General features: G+C 34.5%; 2 protein-coding genes across 2 annotated transcripts in view; one reads left to right on the top strand and one right to left on the bottom strand.

Moving 5' to 3' along the window:
* The window catches only part of LOC132698924 (matrix metalloproteinase-14-like), a 176,653-nt gene that overhangs the window by 16,813 nt on the left and 140,753 nt on the right, over positions 1 to 19,087 (top strand). The gene's annotated exons all lie outside the window — the stretch shown is intronic.
* LOC132699378 (uncharacterized) lies at positions 276 to 3,830 on the bottom strand. The gene is made up of 2 exons (XM_060666042.1): positions 3,781 to 3,830; positions 276 to 1,679 (listed from the first exon to the last, which is right to left on the bottom strand). Exon 2 carries the CDS (start codon positions 1,673 to 1,675, stop codon positions 776 to 778), a length of 900 nt encoding a protein of 299 aa, XP_060522025.1. The 5' UTR covers positions 1,676 to 1,679; positions 3,781 to 3,830; the 3' UTR covers positions 276 to 775.

The following is a 19,087-nucleotide window of genomic DNA, read 5'->3' on the forward strand; positions in this document are numbered from 1 at the left end:
GTTCTTGAGTAGATGCATATTTTTTCTTTTCTTTCTTTCTATTAAACAACATAGGTATATAGAAACACTCAATACCAATATTTGTGAGGTATTTGTGTAATATAAATTGGGGGGTTTGCTTATTTGCTATTCCCCTAAAATTTCATTATCATTTGGTGTGTCAAAACTAAGACATAGCCTCCTATTTCAGAGATAAGATATTCGACAATATATAACATTTGCTTGTAGATTTGGCTTTACATATAGAATTTGCTTAATCGTCATGATGGTGGGGATGCAACTGTTTCACTATTGGTCTAGTAGCGGTAAGTTCCATTTTATCTAGTCTTGTCTTGGATATATGATTTATAACTGAAGTAGCAGTAGCTATAAAAAAGCTGCGAACGAATATATATTTTTTTGTTAATTTTTTTGACTTGGTTTAAGAATTTCAAATTGTTTATATATACTCAAAATAGACCAATATTCATACAATTTCTCACACATAGATGATAATAATTAGTGTCGGACCAAAAATGTCTTCCCATGTAATTGGTGTAATTAGAACTCAATGTAAACTAATTCCTCAGAGTAGTTGCAAAGTTAGATACTTACGATTATACAGTATGCAATATAGCAGACCGTATTTGTATATTTTGTGTTTCAATTTCCTTACTACCATCCTTGACACTGTTTGATTTGAGCAGACAAAAACGTTAATAATATTATAGTCATGTAATTACCATTTGACGTTATTCTGATTTCCGTTTGGAAAGAATCACAAGTCAATAAGTGATCACTGTTGCAAATTACCGAAAGAAATTTGCAATTTAGACATTAAATAACCTTTGGGCGATGAGTTATTCGAAGTATACTCCATTTTGTCGCCAATCCTATCTAACTGTAATTCGTAAAATGTTTTATATGCCGTGCAAAAACCTGAAAGGCGAAACTCTATCCTATTTGGAAACACATTTGCTTCTTCGATTATTACGCTTATACTTTTTTCGGAAAAATTAATCATCACGTGGTACAACTCGGTGCCCAATGCCAAATAGTATTCGTATTTGTCAAAGTTGTCACATTCGATGATTTTGTTCGAAATCAATTTGGGAGTACGGCAATGCCAGTGAGTTACCAAGTCGGTGGTGGAGTAAACGACGACGTCATATTTTTGTAGAGGGCACTTGTAAGGTCTGCGACTACACTTGCTTTTGTGTTCCATAAAATACAACGTTTTCTGTGAGACGTTCCGCCTAACTCTTACCAGGCAAATGTTGGTGTCGACAACCACTAGGAAAGTGTTGGGCTCGTTGTAGTTGATTTGCAATGTTTTGGTAACTACACGGCCTGGATGAATCCTTTTGCAGTGTTCTACAATCTGGCACCAGTTTCCCTGAAAATCACAGAAGCAACATTTGTTGTTGCGAAAAACGCACGTTTTCTCGTGAGAAACGACTTCGTGAATTTCCAACTTTGCTGTACAGCCGCTGAATCTGTTGACGCAATCGAAGGCGCAATATTTGGCAATGCGATTGTAGATAGACCACGCTGAGTCATTTGGCAAGACGTCTAAACATCGGCCGCAGAACTTCATTCCCGATTTGGTAACCTTTATGGGAAGAACGGAAAGGTATTGGAAACAGATGTCACACGTTAGATGTTGCAGCATTGCTTTATGGATCGGTGCCACCATTGTTCTGCAACTAGGAAACATAGCTTAATAACGAGTGAGATTACCAACCAAAACTTTAAAATTAAAGTTTTAGTTTTTTGCTGACTTTAGTGTTAACCTAGAAAAAACTTGAATCAGGGTTATTCTCCTGGGTCGGTTGTTTATAAAACAAACTTGCTGACGTTTTGCCAATCACCCTGTTGGCTTCTTCACAGCCTAACTGTTTAACAGTTAGGCTCTGAAAAATCCAACAGGGTGACTGGCAAAACGTCAGCGAGTTCGATTTATAAACTATCGACGCAGAAATAATCCAGGAGATTTGTTAATAGTATTACAGTAGTCTGCGGAAGTTTCGTTGAAAATTTAAGGTTATTACTAACTAGCGTTGGGGCTGGTCAATAATATGTATTTGATAATAAATAATTATGCTTTTATGATGTCCCATTTACCTATAACTCCCTTCAAGGAATACCCGCATACGATTCTTAGCAATTCGGGGAATCCCAATAATAATATCGACTCCATTTGGTTCATAGAATGACGCGACGGCGACGTAACAGGCAATATAAATAGCATTGTATTTTTAAAATTCAATTGACAAAAATTTGACCAGGTCAACGTTACGATTATTATGGAATATCACCTTTTCTGAGAGCCAGCAGAACCAGCATTGTATTTTTATATTTACAAGATGTTTGCATTTTTGTTTATATTGGCTATTTTTTTCTGTTTGTGTCTAGCATATCTATCGATTTGTCCTACTGAGAGCTTTTTTTTTGGATTTGGGGTTCATTTGCTTATAGAATGGCTACTGCAGCGGTGTATATTGTTGTTTTGAAACTAAATAGGGGCAGGATGGTCAATAAGTAACTAAACAAAAATTAATTTAATAATCCAGTCATTTCGAAACATTAGCAATAAAAATAAAAATAAATAATAAAAAAAATCCTATACCGTCATTAGGTTGGTTTTATTGACTTTGACTGTAATTTTCGAAACTAGTCCTTGACAGTTTTATTCCACTTATCTTGGTCGTTTTTTTATTGTTATTTTGGTTTCCATTCAACGTTGTACTGAGTGTAAAATATATAATGGTATATGGTAGAAAAAAAAAACACAAACTAAAAGTAGAGTCCATTATATGCAAAATTCAGGTATTATCATTTTGTCACCAGAGTTTACAGTGTACTATCAAACATCCAAATATTTGTTGCGCGTTAAATTTCTAAAAAAGTAGTCCAATAATACCCAAGTTAGGAGTGTGTATCTTTAATGGCTATCAAAATATTTGAATACAACAAAGACAAAGAGAAATGGAGAATTTGGAATGCACTGCACATTTGAATAAAATCCAAAAATTTTTATAGCTGTCAAATAATTTCTATCATTTAATACAAATTTAAAATAATCACTCGATTTGAAAATTGAAACATTTGTTCGGTCATCTGAAATCGGGTATTTGAATTTTTAATTAAATAGCCTATATCTATATTTCAAGACTGTCTGTTTAGTGTTTACGGTTCAATCAAATAAAAAATAACTCTTAAATATTGTTATATTTACCTGCTGTAATATTAAACAATTGTAATTAACATAATCGATGACCTATTCAAAACTAAAACTCAAAAGTTTTGTTGCTGCGCGTAATTGAATTTTCACCACGCAGCATCACATAGACACATAACTTATACCGCATTTTCATTGGTTAACACAACGCTGACGTCACCGTTCGCCCAATATTGTTTGCGATTGTGCCGGATTCGGCAGTAATTTCTCGGGATTTCCACAGTGATTTCCAATATTATGTTTTTGAAGTTAATCTTATCGCTATTTTTACAAAATTTCTGATAAGTGATGATATTTGTGCAAAAACTGACTTACGGTTCGGTTGAGAGAAATATTTTCCCATTCCCTGATGCCAGGAATGTAAAAAGTGTCGATTTAAGACGCCAGCTGGGTTATTTTAGTATTTTATGTTAATACTAATGCGATTTTATCATACCTAAATAAACATAATATATTTAATCTTTATATTTTTAAAACCGCAAAAAAAGTCCCGCCCTGATGGTCTTATTTCGATAATTGCCGTCAAATGTCAAGGCGATATACTTCGAGACAGATCATACCTGATTCTACAACTAATTTCCGTAATCTGCAACGCACTAACCTCTATAACAGATTCCCGAACACTGCCGCAATCATTCGGAACAGCAATGTCACAAATTCATACCGGTACCGATAACGATAATTCGCGGAATTGCGTTTTTCTACTCCCGTCTGTAAAATACCTAATTACCCACCGATGTGAGTGCGGGTAGCAATGAACGAATGTTCAAAGTTCAAATGGCCGAAAATCCCGAACGGCGGTACCGGTAACTCCTAATAAGGTGTATAGGTAGAAGTTACCTTTGTGGTAAAAATAAAAAATATTATTCTAAGCGTCTACTTAGACAAGGCACTGTGGATTGTATGTCAAATACAAGGAAAGGTGGATGGAAAAAAATTAAAAATTATTATACTATTTTTTGGGAATAATTATTAATGTGGTTGTGCTTAAAATTTTTGTTTCATTTCAGCCATTTGAACAGTTTTACATCATAAAAGAGGACAATCAGTACAAATATTTTCTGCTATACCAATGCAATAACAAAAGATTTGGTGGGGCCATTGGGGACATTTCTGGGCCGCTCTGGGGCCGTGAGTCCACGATGCTGTTGAAGTATTTTTGTATCACCATAAGTACGTTTTTATGTGATTCTCATGTGGCTATGGGAAATGCCTCACCTTATTTGTAAAGTAGGCTAGGGGTAGGGGCCCATAAATGTGTGTTATCCCAAGGCTCACTCGCAACTGGCTAGGACAAATTGCACAGCGAATTCACTCAGTCAGTCGTTTATTAAAAACTCGCTCCGCTCGTGTCAAATAAACTCGCGAGTCAAATGCCGTTTACCGCACTTGTTGCATAATATACTATTTTAGTAGACTGGGAAATTTTAACTGTGGTCGCCAAATGACATCCAGCTCCTTCCTGCCAAGCTCCAGAGCTTTCTCTTAACAAGGTAACAATTGAAAAGATCATACTTTCATAATTTTATTAGATTATTATAATTAAAGCGGATGCTGAAGACGGGCGAAATAACTGGCAACCAATTAAAATTAAATAAAACAGGGGTTAAAGTTCATTCTGTCTGTCTAGGTGAGAAGCTTTCTTCGAAATGACTGTGTTCAGTGTTGATATGCAAAAATTAGGAAATTTAGAAAATTCGATATTTCAATAAGGGTAAGATATAGGTATAGGGAACCCTGAACAAAATCTAGAGTCGAAGCTAAAAATGAATCTACAGAGGGCTCGATTTAAACTAAACAAGATGTTGCCACGTTTATAAAAAAGTGTAATTCCTGGGTAATTGGCATGGTAAAGGCATTGTATAAAATATATCAAATTTTTTAGAGATTTGTTTAAAATACCGATTTGATAATAGGCAGTTCAAGAAATATGCAAATAATATATGTTGTGTATGTCTTCAAAAAAGTGCTAGAACTCGGAGTTGTAACGTGGGTGAGCAAAACTATTCATTCCAGCTGTGCTGTAGTGGACAAGTCAAAGGGTGTCGAAGGTTATGTGATTTTATGTTTTAAAAATATACTCATAGCATAAAATTGATAGTTTGCAAAAAAAACTAAAACAGCACACAGAAAAAATTTGTTCCAGTGCCTGTTGCTACATCAGTCATATGCAACTTTGTAATTGGGTCTAATAAATAACTAAATAAAGAATATTTCATACATTTCCTAGTCATTCTGTATAGTACCTAGGTTTTATACCCAATATCTTGATTCCATATTTTACCAGAATATTAATAATAAATTCATGTAAAATGCCTAGCGACTTTCACTTTGTGGTACATATTATCTAAATCTTTTTTTTTTTTCATTTTCGTGGCAATGTAAATTTTGTATTTATTAAATTTCAAAGGGGATTGTTGGGTGAAGAAATAAAGGTACCTTAATAAATGACATCAGTTAAAGTGGCCCATAGACAATAGATTAGGGCCAGAACTATCACAATCGTGTCACGTGGATCAGACAACCCAAAATGAGGGCTGCTTTTAAATGCCGACTGCGTGCGTCGCCTACTACCGCTTTCAAAAGGAAACATCCGGTCGCAAACGTGTGTTGGGATTCCGTCTCGAGAGTCACATTTCGATCCGCATCGCGTTGACACACTCCTCTTTGTTTAAACACGTTGGATCGATATGAAAAAAATGGCGCGAGCATCTCAAGCAATCTTACTCTAGCAAAATGAGCTAATCTTGCCAGGCATTGAAAAGCTTAGCCTCGCTTTTCTTGTTTTGCTTTGGTTATTTGGTATAATGTCTAAGTAATCGTAAAGTATGGTTAATACAGAAAGGCCTGAAATATATAAATGATGAACTAACTGAACTGGGCATTGTGGTAGGGCATTGAAGCAAAGGATAAAAAAGTATTCTACCAAAATGGATACTGAATAAGAAGAGAAAGACGAAGAGACGTACAAATAATCTTTGTAGTTTTTCATGAGTCTTATGATAATGTGTAATAGAATAAGCTAACTGAAAGAAACCCTTCTCAGTCAAGTCTACACACACAAGATGAAATATCGTTCGCTTAAAGTAGAAAGCCACCAGACCCGAAGAATTTCCAGTGATTAAAGGACTGAGACAAGATTGCTCGGTGGCTTCTCTAATTTTCAAAATCTACTTAAAGAATGCATTAGAAGGACCCAAGGAATGGGTTCATCAACAGCAGCACTCGCTTGTTTTGCTACGATCAAGTTTTGATGACGGGAGACAGCGACGATGTCGGCTATATGCTCTCAACTCAAAGACTTAGTCATGAATGTGTCGTGAAGAAACCATAACCATTTTAAATATTTTGGACTGACTTTCCTCAAAAACGGAAAAAGCCATGATAACTCTAATGGATTCTGGATACCATCGAAACTAAAATGCTAACTTGATCTTCGGAAGGTGGGACGGAATAGACGGAAAAATAAAACCTGGAATTGGGTCCTTCAGCAAGAAAGCAAAGAGGAAGGCCACCAAGAAGCTGGAAAGATGAAGTACAGGGGATTATTGGAACTGTCATTCGCGACGGTTCCATATACCATATACTTTCCTAATCTAAGACATGATTTGTGTCACAAACACTACCTCTGTAATTGAACAGATAAACATTTCAAATATTTGGTAACAACCGAACAATCTCCTGTCCGCACTCCTACTAATTCTAAGAACGACGAAGGATTCATTAATTTTGCTAAGATCAAAAAAATAAAGAGTTTACTACCATGTTTGAATTCATAGAATTCTGAAATCTGGAGGTAGCTTATCAATGCCACATTTATTACGTCTGTGCCAAATAGCAGTCCATGAAACAACTTTTAAATTTATTAACCTGTTGCTGTGTTCTGAAACTAACCAAAAGTGGTCGTAGAATCTAATAAATTATTTTTGTCGGACTTTGTCAAAGACTCGGTATAATGTTTTTGTGCATTTGAGCTATTTTTTCAAAGCGTCTATAGAAATTTATTTGGTTTGTAGCAGCAATTTACTCGTAATAAAACAAATTGCGGGTTCCCTCTTATCCCTACTGGCAACATGGACGCCCTACATTCATTTTGTTTCTATTAATAAAAGCCAATAAACAGGAAATACCTGTGAGAACTGTTTCACAATCGCATTTCGCTTCTCCTTCTCAGTATAAATAAACGGATAATCTATAAATATAATCGGAATACTTTTGATTAGGTCGCAGAAAATTGGCCGTGTAGGAAATGATTTAATGCAAAGTGCCTGGGTCATATTTGCTCCCCAAATTAAAAATGTTTAACTTATTTTAAGTTTGCCTAAAAGATGTAGTTGTCATATATACGAACTCATCTCACTATGGTAATTTAAAGGTGGACATCTGTTTTTTTTTTTTTTTATGTCTCCCTTAAATAATGCGCTTTAGCCAATGAAGCTATGTAAGGCTTTAGCTAGAACGGCATAACAGAGCCATAATCATTGTCAAACCTAAAAAAGTGTTTATTTATATTTTAAGCGTAACTAACGCAACAAGCTGTGTAAATTTCCCTTTAGGTTTCCTTTACAAAAAGTTCTCAGAGTGTGAAAACTTATTGGTGGCAAATAAAATATTGGGTTGTTCGGAAAGTCATTTCGTTTTTTTTGGGGAACATGAAAGACAGTTTTCGTATAATGAATAAATATTTTATTAAATTATATATTGGCCATTCTGGTCCAACACCTTTTGCCATTTTTCTGGCAGTAACATAATTCCCCTCTCATAAAAGTTTTGGTCCTTGCTGGCAAAAAACTGGTTCAGGTGGTTTTTGACATCTTCATTTGAGATAAAGGTTTTGCCATCCAAAAAATTTTGCAGGGACCGGAACAAATAGTAGTCGGAAGGCGCCAGATCTGGAGAATATGGTGGATGTTGCAGTACGTCCCATTCAAGCTGTAAAAGTTTTTGGCGAGTGACCAAACTTGTGTGAGGTCTCGCATTATCCTGGTGGAACACTACACCCTTCCTGTTGATTAATTCGGGCTTCTTCTCTTTAAGTGAATCATTCAATTTGTCCAGTTGATGACAATAGACTTCTGAATTAATCGTTGTATTGTCCGGCAAAAGCTCAAAAAAAAAAACGATTCCTTTGACATCCCACCAAACGGAGAGCAGCACCTTTTTTTGGTGAATGTTGGCTTTTGACACGCTTTGAGCCGGTTCATCTTTTCTGCTCCATGACCTCTTGCGTTTAACATTGTTGTATACAACCCATTTTTCGTCCCCAGTAATAATCCGCTTCAAAAATGGATCATTTTCTTGACGTTTGAGGAGCGAATCACACACGTCAACGCGACGACACAAATTTCGCTCCGTAAGGACATGGGGCACCCACACATCGAGCTTCGAGGTTAAGCCCATGCCTTTCAAATGGCCATAAACAGTCGAATTCGACAAATTTAATCTCTCACCGATCTCTCGTGTGGTTATTCGCCGATTTGCATCAACTAATGCCTTTATCGCATCTTTGTCAGCTTCGACCGGCCTTCCAGACCGTGGTGCATCTTCGACATCAAAATTGCCGGATCGAAATTTTGCAAACCAGTTCTGGCACTGGCGTACTGTTAACACGCCTTCTCCATACACATCCGCCAATTTTTTTCTCGCTTGGACAGCATTTTTACCTTTTCTGAAGTAAAAAAGTAAAATATGACGAAAATGCTGCTTATTGCTCTCCATATTTAAAAGGGCACCAACCAAAAACTACTGCGTAGGATTAATAAAACTTTTTCACACACAAGCCTTGCAATATCAGCTCTCAAGACATATAATGGTTATGCGGCTTAAGTGTGAAGTTGGTTTCGAAAAAACGTAATTAAGTCCTCTGACGGGAAAAAACGAAATGACTTTCCGAACAACCTTATATAAGCGGGGAGTTCTGAAAAACTAGTGGGAGCAGAGGCTCGACACCTATGTATTTATATGTCTCTTTGTTTAATGCCACCAATACTCTAACTCTAGCTTCTTTCGGGAAGCATTTGATAAAGTGAATTTGAAGTCAAGATGTCCGTTGACGCGACTTTTTTGACAGTTGTTACAAAATGGTTTGATTTGTAACAGGGTTTTTAAATGGTACAATGTCTATATATAAATTGTTCAATTACATAGCAGTACAGAAGAGCGGTTCTTCGTAAATATCAAACATGCAAGGACCACTTAATTGCTTTTGTAAATGTATACCAAGAGTAAAAAACGAACCCGAAAATTTTTCTTTTTTTTTCTAATATCTTTTGAAGCTAGTTCTGAGGACTGTTTTTCACTTGGTTGGACATATTTGTTCACAAAATAATATATATACTGAGTCTATCAAAAGATGGATTTAACAGTAATTAAAATGAACATGAATAATTTAAACAATAACCATTCTAAAATCTAAACGTAAAATCGGGAGCACACCAAGAAAATAGTGTATAATTTAATTTGTTTATGTTAGAATAACCAAACCCTGTGTATTAATTGACAAAAATGAATCCTGATCAAGCAAAAAAAAAAGACATTGTCTCAAAAACCAGTAAAGATATCAGAGAACGTCCGATTTTTATTACTTTTTAAAGATACACTTGGTATATGGTGCCCATGAATTTAGTTGGAAAACATGTGAATGTAAAATCATACGATAAAAATTTGTTACAAAAAATATATTGGATGAAAAGTTTGTGCCTTTTTTATGTTTCAGAATCGCATTATGTTTTAGTTTGCTTATATCCGTGTTCGTCGCGCTTTGTAAAAATAGTTTTAATATGGGGTGTGGTGCATCATGGGAGGGTCCGATATCACGTGCTCCGGTTCATTCTCGCTCCGACTCATTAAGTTTATTACCCTATCGGCTAGACATGACATACGTGCCCTCCCGAAAACAGTGTTAATTTTCCGCTCCGACATATGTTGCATTAACCCACCACGCTTTTTGGGGTATTAATTATAGAACAAAGTTTTACAAGACGCTTTACCACTAAGCTACTAAATGAAATGCCCAAATAATACTTTATGAGGGGGGGTTTATAAGAAACCTTGCTTTTGCTTTTTTGAATCAGAAAACCATTAATAACTGAAAATGATTACCGCCGTTACCAAGGTTTTAGAAATATCTTTTGGGTAACTTAAAAAAGTTGACAAGGTATTTTCTTTTACTTGAATGCCCATATGTGTGAGACCGACGCTCTGGTGTTAATTGTTTATTTTAGTCAGCAAACTTTTTTACTGTACTGTACACTGTATCCGATGTTTGTCGCGGGTATGTCCGTTGTTAGTGAATTTTTGCAAACCTCTGGTACTTTTATGTGAAACAGAAAATGACTTTAACAAAGCTTTCATGACCTGTTTAGTTGAAGTTTAGTGGCATCCCTCGTACTTCGTGTATCCTATGAAACGTCGGAAAGGTGAAAAGCTCATCCAAATAGATTATTACGTAGAATTCGGTGGCATAGTCAGTTTTTGTAAATACTTTATTCATTTTGATTTTTTTGAATGGAACAGCTTATATCGTATAGACCAATTTGATTCCGCTTGGTATGAGCGCCTCAAGACTGTATAACAGTATGGGATTATTTGTATAAATGAGCTAACAAAAATGATTTTTTAAAATTGTCATGAAGGTATTTGCGGGTAACCCTTGGAAAAAGGATTTATTAAATATGTAAAATAGTTATGGTCTGTTCATAGATATAAGAAAGTGACCAATCGCTTTTGAATGGGATTATCCAAGGGTGCTCATTAACATACAATGCAACAAGATTATTACCTAAAGTTCCGGAATTTAAATTCAGGTAAAATTGTGGTCCGTAATAGAAAATAATTTTATATCTACCTGTGTTTAATATTTTTTGGTTTGATATACTACTTAGTTTAAGTTTATTAGTAATCATTCTTATTTCGTGTGTAATACAGCGTGTGCGAATTATGCGAGTCTAGTGTATCTCAGGAGATGCTCCCGCCCAAATGTAGAAAACACTATCTTCTTTCTTTCTTTCTTTCTTTGGAAGAAACGGCCACATTGACGACAATTCCAACATCAACTGTATGGAAAATTGTGAATAATCCCATTTCAGCGAGGAAAAAAGGAAGCGATGTTGACATTTTCTCGAGTGTAGTGATCAAGATATAATACGGCGTAAAATTTACCAGTTATACGAAGAACAAAGCGTGCCTATATTAGATATCTTAATTAGGAGGCTTGAAAAAGATGAAACCGGTGTTAAATGTGGCAGAACTACCTTATGGAAGTGTATTCAACACATGGGTTTTAGATTTAAAAAAATCGACAAAAGACAAGTTTTAATGGAATCTTTTAGAATTCGGAAATGGTGACAGGAATATCTAGAAAAAATTAAGATTTACTGAGAACAACAAAGGCCAATTATTTACTTGGATGAAACCTGGTTCGACACTTATGATACCCGGAAAAGGATTGGGTTGACTCAACTGATAAGTGTAAAACAAATGCGCCATCAAAAAGAGGCAAAAGAATAACTATTTCGCATGATGGCTCTAAGGATGGTTGGATTCCAAATGGACTTTCTCGCGAAAAATATTAAAGATTCTTTTCTGGATTACCACGAAGACACCACCGCTGATTTATTTGAAAGTTGGTTTAAAAACAAACTAGTTCCAAACATTCCTCCTAATAGCGTCATTGTAATGGACAACGCAAGTTATCACAGTAGACAGTTGACTAAAACACCTTCCTCATCTGACACAAAAGCAGCAATCCAAAACTACATGTATAATAACGACATTTATTTTCACGAAGATTATACCAAAAAGCAATTAATTGAGGTTCTACAAAGCTTGAACCTACAAAAGGAATACGTCTGTGATAATTATGCAAAAAATCTAGGGCATACAGTTTTAAGGCTTCCACCTTACCACTGTATATTTAATCTCATTGAACATGTTTGGCACTAACTGAAATCTGTCATTCGTCGTAACAATGTTTTTCCCCGTGTTAACTTCAATGTCTTCAAACTTATAGAAACCGAAGTTTTTAACATCCCTCCACAAAGTTTGGCAAATTCTGTTAAACATATACAAAAAGCAGAACAATCGTATATCCATATTGCAAATAATATAGAACATATAATAATTAGAACAGGCGATGATTGCTATAGTGATACTGATATATTATGTGAATAATTTTAAGTAATTTAAGTAGGTAATAAAAATAATTTGTAATTTTATTTTAGATTTAAACATAAATGCATACATAAATAAATAAATATTTTTTAGTATCTTTCCTAACAAAACCTCAAATAATTAAATTCTAAGCAAAGTACGGATCTGTTCGGCCATATTTCATTCTTGCAGCTTGCCCCCCGGGTCTTTCCTTAATTCGTATCAGTTAGTCACTTTCTTATATCTATGAACAGACTTTACCTTATTTATTCCTGACAATACTTACACAATAACTTTTATAATTTGTATGAAGCTAACTTAGTTTAATATTCAGATTTAATTTAATATAATTAGCTTTATAATCTATATGTTATTAAAAAAGATAAACCAAAAAAGAGAACGTAGATATCAAAACAATTATTTAGAAAGATAAGGAACATAATGCGAATGTAACCTCTTGCTATTATGAAAACTTTGGAGAGGATTGAAACTGTGTGTAGGATATGCATATGTCTGAGGAAATGTATGAGCAATTAGCTATGTTGAACATCGCCATTAATAATTGTTCCTTTTACGAATAACACTAATCCTATTGTTTATGATGTTGAATACTTCAACGATCTGGTGTTGTTTTTGACCCAAAATCCATATTAATCCTGGTAATTGTCAGCTTCTTCAGTTTTGAAAGCATTGGCTTTTATTATTTTATATACAATACAATATTAATTGATGCGCAAAAATTATTTTATTTTCTGACAGCTCGCTTGAAGTCGTACTAAAAGCATTTGTTTTGAAGTAGATCACGCCATCTACAATCCTTTTACTCTTTATATTATAACAGTTAATGCTGGATAAGTACTTATTAAGTAATTTTAATTATCCTGTTCCCACAAACATATCAGATTTCACTTCATGACGGTACCATTTGGATCCTTCAACCTATGTTTGTGATCTTACAAGGAACTGCTATTGCGAGATACAACTTAGACACAGGATTGGCAAATGTCAAATTGGACAATCCTTCATCTAAGAGAGTCTGCGAGGTTTAGCGGTCTGCATGGGCTTCGTTTTACCAAAATGCTACTTTTTTTAAATTTGTTACTGCAATATTTCTTTTTTTGACAAAATTTAGATAAAATACAACCATTTTTTTCCTGATATTAAAAAAATGTTCTTCAACACATACTTCAAAAATGATCCCGTATGTCTTGCTACCATTTTTAGATGGGGATTTCAAAATTGACATATAAAATTCCTACATCAATTTACGACATGCAGTAATAGATGGAGGAAAATTATTCTGCGCCGCGTCTACATTTTGTCAATGCCGTTTTATTCGGTACGACCACCGATGGCGGCCCACACGCGTGAACCCGAAACAAAATTATCTCCCAGTTTTACAATGTGCCAGTCGGTGCATCACCGTGCATGCCCAGAAATAATAAACTGAAACCCCCACATGTCCCGACAGCAGGAAACAAAACTTTATATCGAGCGCTTCCAATCTAAATTTGTAGTCGTCTTTATGGCGAATTGAGAGGAAAATTGCCGCTTAAATTAGATCTATAGCGGCGATACGTCACACCTTTGTGAATAGCTCTGGTCGTGGGGGATGGTAAAATACAAGCTGTGACGAGAATCCTGCGAGCGTGCGTAGTCGTTTCCCCCCAAGCTGCTTTTTATTTTTTTATTGTTGGTGTTTTATAATAGGTTTCAACCAAAGGCCAAAGTTGCCATGCCTTATGAACATATATATATATATATATATATATATATATATATATATATATATATATATATATATATATATATATATATATATATATATATATATAATTGATTGATTCATATTAAGGCTATTGAAACTAAACACACTGGAAAAGTGTCAGTATATATTACCTTATTTTATCTATTATCAATTGTATTCCGAATAAATCAAATTAAATGTCGTTTGATTGTTATGCCGTTGTTTACAACCAAAAATATATTGCATATTTTATTAATTTATATTAATAATTCATTAATTTATATTAATAAACTGTTTTCTCAATGCAAAAAATTTGTAAAAGCCAAAATACAGTGTAACACATTTATTTTGGCTCTCTGAATAAATACAGATTTGAGGTGTTGCACAGTCATAGAAGTTGATGTATCATATATTTTAAGATACGCAGCACAAACAATGTAAATTTTCGATATTTTGCGTCGCGTGAAGTTGTTCCGAATATTATTCTCACCTCACATACCAGATTTCATTCGCATTTTTAGTTTTTTTCGTTATTTTGGACAATAGCTACATAAAGTTATTATATATTTCTTTATTCGATAAACTAGTGCGCCAGGAACAGTAATATGTTTACTATTGTGAAATGAATGTCAATCAAATTAAACTTTTCGTTAATTACATTGACTTTTACTTAGTGATCGCCGACTTAAAATGCTGTTACCTTAATACAAATAACAATAAACGATAATCAGACCACAATAGAAGGTTTAAAAACATTGAAACCCTATCCGGAAAAATAAATATAATAAAAGATGTATCATACCAACAATATAACCACAAAAAAAGAAAAGTAAGGCACCCCAAATACTAATATCGAGAACTATAAGATAATTTCCGAAGTTAAAAAAGACACTCAAAGGCTTGTTTATTTGATTCGAAATAACTTTTGAACAATTTTTATTAACGGAAAAATCGAAATAATCCGATTGTTTGGTGATATTGCCCTTAATGCCAGAGAAGTTGCTGCAGAGTTTAACAGGAGGCATTCGTAACGTGCTCCTATTACACATGGAAAATGACCAACCTGGGCGAATACTACACCCGTATCCTGAGGATAACGACATGTTGGCGGCAAATCGAGCAAATACATGCATGAAATCTTTGAGATTCTCAGCTGACTAGTAATGATAAAATCGGAAGATATTTCATCCGTCACAAAATCAAGCCCTATAAACCAAACCAAAAAAAAAAAAATTAGATATTATTATTGCGTCCAAGGTAACTTTTTAAATGACAGGCAGTTTTTAAAAAAGATTGTCTTCATTCAACATCATGGGGGTTATCTCCTCTCAAAATTGTAGATACTGTGCCAGAGATAATCGCCAGTGGGTTATAAATTGTCAATATCTGGTGAGGGATTTTGGGAAACCAAATAATAGGTTCTTTTTCTTTAATGAATCATTAAATGCTGATCGTTTAGTTAACTTTTTCAAGAAATAGTCTTCTTGAAATGTGGCCTCCAAAGTCTCCTGATATTACACCACTAGATTTTTATTTTTAGGGAGTGACGAAAAAAAAACGAAGTTTATAAAACAATGCCCAGAAATCGAGATAAGAATAAGATTAGCCTGTCAAGAAATTAGCATCCCAGAACTTAGACGAGTATTCGGATAGAATCTTAATAAAAATTGAAAAATGTATTCGAATAAATGGACTTGTCGAGCGAGATTACATTTTATAAATTGTGAATTGTACTATAAAAATTATTTTCTTAAATTTATTCACTTACCTACCAAAAATTATTGTTTCTTAAAATAAATCTTAAATTGACGATATTGTAGATATTTTTCTTTCCATGGTACAGACATTTATAAAATACATGAATCAACTTTTAATAATTTCATATATTGACCAATATAATGAAAAAACTCAAAACACTAATTTTGTCATTAAATTTGGTATGTGGGGTTAGAATAAAATTCGCAACAACCTTTTCAAATATCTTTTTCCGACGTCTCTAAGGTAAAGCGAAATATGGAGAATTGATGCTGTTTGTGTATTCGCAGTTGGGCATGTTTAAAATATAAATTTGAGTGGAGTGTCTTAAAAAATGTGAACCATCAACCTATAACTGTGCAAAACTTCAAATCTCTAGTTATTTAGATAGCCAAAATATAGGAGTGTGTCCATCTTAAATGCAACACACTGTATAAATATCGATGTATCGATACTTAGACAACGTCACACAGGTGTTTTGTGATCGACTACCAAAATTTGATAAAAGAAACCTATATAACGTGTTTCTTTCTACATGGGCTCGACGAGCGGAGCCACCTCCTTAAAAGGTACACATTTTTCTCAAAGTCCAAAGTCTATTTGGTTGTTAAAAATTAGTCATTGCATTTAAGGACGTAAATAAAAAACTAAATGTATTGGAAAATAATGGTTTTTAACAACAAATTATGTTAGGTTACAGAACAAAAATTCATTGTTTATTAAAGCAGACTCACGCTGTTACATAGTTATGAGAAGTTTGTAAATAGTAAGGTGTATTCCTTAATTGGTGAATAACGTGCGTCTTCTATCGATATATTTGAGTTTGTACCTTAAGAAAATAAACAGTTTCGTTGAGTCTTAGAAAAAATTATTTAAATTCACGCCCACCAATTTTTTCCAAAATAAACCACTCCAAGAAAGCAGACGCCGTCTGTACAAATTACTGCGGATAGGCGTGGGATTTGAAAAAATAAGCGCCTCATTATTTAAAAACTGCCGGGCCAAAATTATCTGATCCGCCATGTTCTTATAAATATAATCATTCCGACGGGTGTTAAAAAACAAATAATAACTTTGGGCATTGTTGTTTTGGGGCTTTTAACCTTGGTGACTGGATCACCCGCACCATCGCTACGATTCTGATATATATTACCAAGAATTTTATTTTGGCACATTGTAGATTTGTAGATTCAGTTTTTAACGAGGTTTTTAAATATTTCAAACCGAAAACGAGATTTTGGATTTCAACAGGTACATTCGAATTTATAAAAAAATCAATGTTTATGTAATTAATATAAATAGTTATTCAACGAGAAACTGCCTTGTTTCGCATGGGCCACGTTCCCTTAAAAGCCCGGTCACACAAGTCACCGATTCCATCGATAATTTAATTTGAAAAAAGTCATTGAGGAGTAAAGAGTAGTTTTTCTAAACCAAGTTTAGTACAAAAACAGATACAAATCATCAGAATTTTCTTAATAATACAACAATTCACAAAAAGTTTTATATAAAAATAATTTTCATGAAAATTTAACAAGAAATAATGCTACTTAAATTATTTTAATAGTCAGTATTCCATCTCTAGTGAGCATGCAAGAACGAATTTGACGAGGCATGCCCATTCTTTTAAAACCGTGACTGTGCATAATTTTGTTGTTGCTTCCTTTTATTTATTTATATAAACGTCTTGTTCTTTGTTATGTACACTGTCCTGTTCTTATGTATTATGGACTGTTTTATATAACCTATACACTCCTTATATAATTTATTCTTTGACTTGTTTTTTATATACATATTTTTCTACATTTTTATATTTATAACTTGCCATAATTGTATGAACAAAACGTGGTCAATAAATTCTATTCTATTCTGTAAGTTGCTCGGTATCATCAGGGTTCTTTTGACGGACTCTAATCTTTTTTTGATGTTAAAAATAAGTGCTCTATTGCAGATCTAAAACTGCAATACCTTCAGTTTGTAAGACAAATTTTGCTCGTCTGTCTTCTACCTCCGGAGATCTGCAGCTTACAAAAGTTGGCATTGAAGCTGTGGGTAAGATGTTGTGGGAGCAATGAGGGTTCCTATGCCAAATGCACAATCCTTTGTCTAGGAGGATTAAATAACCCTCAGCATAACAGATTATTGGACAGCTGCACTTGAACAAACAGAAAGATTTAGGAATAAAAACAACATTTTTTTTTTCCGCAAATCAGTTTAGAGGCCAAGACCTTCAGTTTCTAAGACAAATTCTCTTGGTTTTCCATTATTCAAATTTTGCTGCTCTAGATACCAATTTAAAAGGTCAAATATATTATCTACTTTTGCTTCTACACATCTGTAATTTTCCCATTGCTACATGAACTACAAAGCGATACTGCCTTTCCGTAGTTACTCTTCTACAACTTCTTATCAGTCTATTCTTTATGATTCCCATTCCCAGAAACCTTGAATGGGTTTTTCAGACCAACCCCTTTTGTAACCTGCCTCGTTTTGCCAAAGCAATAATTCTTCCCCTTTGGAATTCCGATTAAGCCACGTACTGGATTTTTTTTAAGTTCAGAAGATACGAGGTGTGTTCAAAAAGTATCGCGAATTTTGTGTTTTTTCAAAAATTATTTATTTATTCATGAATATCTATTTTGTCCCCTTCAAAGTAATCCCCATGAGATATTATACACTTGTGCCAACGGTTTTTCCAATCTTCGAAGCACTTCAAAAAATCATTTTTTTTTATCTTCTTCAGCTCCTCCTTCGATGCCGTCTTTATCTCGTCAAGAGAAGCGTAACGTCGTCCTTTCATGGGAAAAAAAAGTCACGGAGGGCCAGATCTGGGGAATACGGTGGCTGCGGCATCATTAGTGTGTTGTTTTTGGCCAAAAAGTCGCGCACAAGCAACGATGTGTGAACAGGGGCGTTATCGTGGTGCAAAAGCCAATTTTTGTTCTTCCACAAATCCGGGCGTTTCTGGCGGATCGCTTCGCGCAAATTGCGCATAACTTGCAGGTAATATTCCTTATTGACCGTTCTTCCCTGTGGCAAGAACTCATGATGCACCACGCCCCTGCAATCGAAGAAAACTGTCAGCAAAACTTTCACATTCGACCGAACTTGGCGCGCTTTTTTCGTCACCAGTTATGACCCTCTGGAGCAAATTTGGGTCGTCGCGGACGGAGTTTAACATCTCATTAGCAATGTTCATGCGATGCTGTTTTTGG

Source organism: Cylas formicarius, unplaced genomic scaffold (assembly GCF_029955315.1).
Source record: "Cylas formicarius isolate icCylForm1 unplaced genomic scaffold, icCylForm1.1 PGA_scaffold_3__17_contigs__length_32017465, whole genome shotgun sequence".
NCBI classification, from domain to species: Eukaryota; Metazoa; Arthropoda; class Insecta; order Coleoptera; family Brentidae; genus Cylas; species Cylas formicarius.

Coding starts and splice junctions, on each gene's coding strand:
- LOC132699378 (XM_060666042.1), bottom strand. CDS start 1,675: ATGGTGGCACCGATCCATAAAGCAATGCTGCAACATCTAACGTGTGAC.